Here is a 6,000-nt window from a genome sequence, read left to right as displayed (position 1 = left end):
GTGTGTATTTGTTTCTGTGTGTGTGTGTGTGTATTTGTTTCTGTGTGTATGTGTGTGTGTGTGTGTGTATTTGTTTCTGTGTGTATGTGTGTGTGTGTGTGTGTGTGTATTTGTTTCTGTGTGTATGTGTGTGTGTGTGTGTGTGTATTTGTTTCTGTGTGTGTATGTGTGTATTTGTTTCTGTGTGTGTGTGTGTGTATTTGTTTCTGTGTGTATGTGTGTGTGTATTTGTTTCTGTGTGTGTGTGTGTGTGTTTGTTTCTGTGTGTATGTGTGTGTGTTTGTTTCTGTGTGTGTGTGTGTGTGTATTTGTTTCTGTGTGTGTGTGTGTGTGTATTTGTTTCTGTGTGTGTGTGTGTGTATTTGTTTCTGTGTGTGTGTGTGTGTGTATTTGTTTCTGTGTGTATGTGTGTGTGTATTTGTTTCTGTGTGTGTGTGTGTATGTTTTTGTTTGTGCTTTTATTTGTGTGTGTGTTTGTGTATGTGCTTTTATTTGTGTGTGTGTTTATGTATGTGCTTTTATTTGTGTGTGTGTGTGTTTGCGTGTGTGTGTGTGCACTTTTCTACTTGTCACAGATGTCTCTGATCTTCTTCAGCTGGGCACTCTGACACTCCTCGGCTATGGCTGTCAACTTCTCCAACAGCTAGAGATCCGCAGGAAAAAGAACACTGGTTATCCTACAGTTTGTCTGCCTCGTAGCATATGATAGCTGACTCATGGATTCTGTTTAACTCAGGTATGACTTATCTGTTGACATTGGAGAATATAATTGGTCTGTCAGTATGGTTCTATTCATCATGGATAAACTCTGACACCTCATCCACACAAACTGTACACAGATCAGGTACTACACTCAGTCACTGATCTAAGGTCAGCACAACAGGGTGATTTTGGCCATAAAGCCCTCGTTATATTGAGTTGAGGGTTAATGCCGATTCAACACAAATAATACATCTACTGTATGTAGTTAGGTACGCTGGTCTCTAGTATAACTCTGGTTGAGGATATGGTTAGGTGTGTGTGTGTGTGTGTGTGTGTGTGCGTGTGTGTGCATGTACCATTTTGTTGTGTTCTTTCTTCTGGTACTTCTCACTGTAATACTGCTCCTGTCTCAGTGTGAGTAGCTGTTGTTGCTGCTTCTCCTTCAGCTCAGACAGTCTCTGACTGGACTCCTGGTCCAACACACACAGCTCCTGCTCCAGGGTCGACAGGGACTGCTCCGACCTGCTAAACACACACGTAGGGGTTGGTAATGTTCTTTAGTTGTGCCGTGATTGGGTAATGTTCTATAGTTACACCGTGATTGGGTCAATGTTCTGTCACTCATGGGGACACTACGTCAAATCAAATCAAATCAAATCAAATCACGTCACCGCCAAATCTAAGGGTAGAGATAGAAAATTAATGTCTCTTGGGTGCTGCCATAGAGTTACATTAGAAGTGCCCATCCAAGAAGGTTCAAGGTCATTGGCCACAGATAAAATGATGTCTAATCACGTTATATCTACAGTAGCTTTGATTGGACTTATGTCCAATCAGCATCATACTTTCAAAATCTTATCTAGCAAGCTAGCAGTCATCATCATGAATCAAGTCGACAGTCTACTGGCAAATCCTTTTTAAATTAGGAGAAATTATAGATAAAACGTATCGGTACTCATCGGCCATTGGACATAAGCATTACACAACAAGCTGGAAATCACAAATTCAACAATGAGTGATTTGGAAGGAATTAGTGGCTAACTGCAAGCATTGCAAAGCAATCACCAGCCTGCTATTCAGTGGAATGGGTGTGTGGTTCCAAGTCTGGGTTTAAGGGTCACTTTACCAAGCATAAAAGGATAAACATTCCACATTGGCCATGTTGTCAATCCAGTATGACTTCTGCCATGCTCAAAACAACTGGAAACTCAGAACTGGGAAATCTGACTTCAGTGAGTTCAAGACACCTGGGAACTCGGGAAAAAAACGAGCTCTGACTGGGAAAATACGCTTTGAACGGTCATCCAACTCGGGAACTTGGGCCTCTTTCTAGAGCTCCGACCTGAAGATCACTGACGTCATCTTGACTCAACCTTGATTTTTTTTGAGTTTCCAGTTGTCTTGAAAGCACCATACATCCAGAGAATGCCAGACTTTGATGATAAAGTTTGATGACAAACTTTGCACACAAAGGACCGCCGCGCAGCCTTCCTGTTCAAGTGAGCACAGCACAACAACGTCCAAAAATGCTGCTGCATAAATTATGTAATTTTAAATTTTTAAAATTTTATTTCACCTTTAACCAGGTAGGCCATTTAACCAGGTAGGCCAGTTGAGAACAAGTTCTCATTTACAACTGCTAACTGGCCAAGATAAAGCAAAGAGGTGGGACACAAACAACACTACAGAGTTACACACACAAATGTAGTAGATTGCAACTCTGCCCCCTTTGGCAGTTCTATCTTGTCGGAAAATGTTATAGTTAGGGATGGAAATGTCAGGATTTTTGGTGGCCTCCCTAAGCCAGGATTCAGACATATCAAATCATGCGCCAAATACAACAGGTGTAGACCTTACAATGAAATGCTTACTTACAGGCTCTAAACAATGGTGCAAAAAAAAGGTGTGTATGTGTGTGTGTGTGTGGGTGGGTAAGTAAAGAAATAAAACAACAGTAAAAAGACATTTGAAAAAAGAGTAGCAGGCTAAGGCTATATACAGACACCTGTTAGTCAGGCTTATTGAGGTAGTATGTACATGTAGGTATCGTTAAAGTGACTATGCATATATGATGAACAGAGTAGCATAAGTGTAAAAAGAGGGGTTGGCGGGTGGTGGGACACAATGCAGATAACCCGATTAGCCAATGTGTGGGAGCACTGGTTGGTCGGGCCATTTAGGTAGTATGTACATGAATGTATAGTTAAAGTGACTATGCATATAAGATCAACAGAGAGTAGCAGCAGCATAAAAGAGGGGTTGGGGGGCACACAATGCAAATAGTCCGGGTAACCATTTGGTTACCTGTTCAGGAGTCTTTTGGCTTGGGGGTAAAAACTGTAAAAAGAAGCCTTTCTGTCCTAGACTTGCCATGCCGCTTGCCATGCGGTAGTAGAGAGAACAGTCTATGACTGGGGTGGCTGGGGTCTTTGACAATTTTTTAGGGCCATCCTCTGACACTGCCTGGTGTAGAGGTCCTGGATGGCAGGCAGCTTTGCCCCAGTGATGTACTGGGCCGTACGCACTACCCTCTGAAGTGCCTTGCGGTCGGAGGCCGAGCAATTGCCGTACCAGGCAGTGATGCAACCGGTCAGGATGCTCTCGATGTTACAGCTGTAGAACCGTTTGAGGATCTCAGGACCCATGCCAAATCTTTTTAGTTTCCTGAGGGGGAATAGGCTTTGTAGTGCCCTCTTCATGACTGTCTTGGTGTGTTTGGACCAATCTAGTTTGTTGTTAATGTGGACACCAAGGAATTTGAAGCTCTCAACCTACTCCACTATAGCCCTGTCGATGAGAATGGGGACATGCTTGGTGCTCCTTTTCCTGTAGTCCACAATCATCTCCTTAGTCTTGGTTACGTTGAGGGATGGGTTGTTATTTTGTTAGCACCCGGTCATGTCTCTGACCTCCTACCTAAAGGCTATCTCATCGTTGTCAGTGATCAGGCCTACCACTGTTGTGTAGTCAGCAAACTTAATGATGGTTTTGGAGTCATGCCTGGCCATGCAGTTGTGGGTGAACAGGGAGTACAGGAGGGGAATGAGCACGCACCCTTGGAGAGCTCCAGTGTGGCAGATCAGCGTTGCAGATGTGTTGCTACCTACCCTCACCACCTGGGGGTGGCCTGTCAGGAAGTCCAGGATCCAGTTGCAGAGGGAGGTGTTTAGTCCCAGGATCCTTAGCTTGGTGATGAGCTTTGAGGGTACTATGGTGTTGAACACTGAGCTGTCGTCAATGAACAGCATTCTCACATAGGTGTTCCTTTTGTCCAGGTGGAAAAGGGCAGTGTGGAGTGCATCATCTGTTGATCTGTTTGGGCAGTATGCAAATTGGAGTGGGTCTAGGGTTTCTGGGATAATGGTGTTGATGTGAGCCATTACCAGCCAATCAAAAGGACTTCATGGCTACGGACGTGAGTGCTACGGGCCTGTATTCATTTAGGCAGGTTGCCTTTGTGTTCTTGGGCACAGAGACTATGGTGGTCTGCTTGAAGCATGTTGGTATTACAGACTCGATCAGGGACATGATGAAAATGTCAGTGAAGACACCTGCCAGTTGGTCAGCACATGCCCGGAGCACACGCCCTGGTAATCCGCCTGGCCCCGCAGCCTTGTGTATGTTGACCTGTTTAAAGGTCTTACTCACGTCGGCTACGGAGAGCGTGATCACACAGTCATCCAGAACAGCAGATGCTCTCATGCTTGCCTCAGTGTTGCTTACCTCGAAGCGAGCATAGAAGTGATTTAGCTCGTCTGGTAGGCTCGTGTCACTGGGCAGCTCGCGGCTGTGCTTCCCTTTGTAGTCTATTATGGTTTGCAAGCCCTGTCACATCCGATGAGCGTAAGAGCCGTTGTAGTATGATTCAATCTTAGCCCTGTATTGACGCTCTGCCTGTTTGATGGTTCGTCGCAGGGCATAGCGGGATGTCTTGTAAGCTTCCGGGTTAGAGTCCCGAACCTTGAAAGCGGCAGCTCTACCCTTTAGCTCAGTGCGAAAGTTGCTTGTAATCCATGGCTTCTGGTTGGGGTATGTACGTACAGTCACTGTGGGGACAACGTCCTCAATGCACTTATTGATAAAGCCAGTGACTGATGTGGTGTATTCCTCAATGTCGTCGGAAGAATCCCGGAACATGTTCCAGTCTGTGATAGCAAAGCAGTCCTGAAGTTTAGCATCTGCTTCATCTGACCATTTTTTTATAGACCGAGTCACTGGACATGGCTAGGACATCCGGGTTGGCAGAGTGTGCTGAGGCAGCGAATAAAACAAAAATGGGGAGGAGGCTTCTAATGTTAACATGCATGAAACCAAGGCTTTTACATTTACAGAAGTCAACAAATGAGAGTGCCTGGGGAATGGGAGTGATGCTGGGCGCTGCAGGGCCTGTATGAACCTTTACATCACCAGAGGAACAGAGGAGGAGTAGGATAAGGGTACAGCTAAAAACTATAAGAACTGGTTGTCTAGTGCATTCAGAACAGAGAGTAAAAAGAACAGGTTTCTGGGTGAGGAAGAATAGATTCAAGGCATAATGTACAGACAAGGGTATGGTAGGATGTGAATACAGTGGAGGTAAACCTAGGCATTGCGTGCTGATGAGAGAGGTTTTGCCTCTAGAGACATTGTTTAGACCAGGTGAGGTCACCACATGTGTGGGAGGTGAAACAAACGGGCTAGCTAAGGCATATTGAGCAGGGCTGGAGGCTCTACAGTGAAATAAAACAATAATCACTAACCAAAACAGTAATGGACAAGACATATTGACATTAGGGAGAGACATGCGTAGCTGAGTGATCATAGGGACCAGTGGGAGGCTAGGCGAGCTGGAGACATGGTGATTCAGACAGCTAGCGGGTCGGGGCTAGCAGGCTAGTAAAAGGGCCTTAGGGGGGACGTCGCGGTGGAAGAAGTCTGTTGTTTGTTGCCCCCTCGGACGGTTACGTCGGCAGGCTAGTTGTGTTGGATTGGCAGGGATCCGTGTAGGCAGTAAAAGGGTCCAAAGCAAAATAGGTATTGTTGCTCAAGAAATTGGCTGATGGTCCTCTTCAGCAAACAGTCCGATATGCTCTAGGCAGCTAGCGGGCCGCGGATGGGCCTTCAGGCAACGTCGCAACGGAGCAGCCTGTTGAAACACCTTGGACGGATTATGTCGGTAGACCAGTCGTGGTGGAATCGGCGGGGCGCAGTGTCGGTAGTAAAACGGGTCCAGGCCAATTGGCAAAATATGTATTGTAGCCCAAGGAGTGGCTGATGGACCAGGAAGATATGTATACTGTAGCTAAGAAAGTAATACTC

At 45.6% G+C, this 6,000-nt stretch overlaps 1 protein-coding gene across 4 annotated transcripts in view; it reads right to left on the bottom strand.

Annotated features, from left to right (window-relative positions):
* LOC112251520 (1-phosphatidylinositol 4,5-bisphosphate phosphodiesterase beta-1-like) overlaps positions 1–6,000 on the bottom strand; it is a 281,755-nt gene that overhangs the window by 48,354 nt on the left and 227,401 nt on the right. For 2 of the 4 annotated variants that reach the window (XM_042300899.1, XM_042300897.1), the window contains exons 28-29: positions 1,059–1,224; positions 567–643 (exon numbers count right to left, since the gene is read on the bottom strand). In XM_042300899.1, coding sequence (XP_042156833.1) covers positions 567–643; positions 1,059–1,224 — 243 coding nt within the window. Of the gene's footprint in view, positions 1–566; positions 644–1,058; positions 1,228–6,000 lie in introns of all 4 variants that reach the window. The other 2 variants (XM_042300898.1, XM_042300896.1) reach the window with 1 other exon arrangement.

This window comes from Oncorhynchus tshawytscha, linkage group LG18, assembly GCF_018296145.1.
Source record: "Oncorhynchus tshawytscha isolate Ot180627B linkage group LG18, Otsh_v2.0, whole genome shotgun sequence".
Taxonomy (NCBI): Eukaryota; Metazoa; Chordata; class Actinopteri; order Salmoniformes; family Salmonidae; genus Oncorhynchus; species Oncorhynchus tshawytscha.
This window is presented reverse-complemented; position numbering and strand designations above follow the sequence as displayed.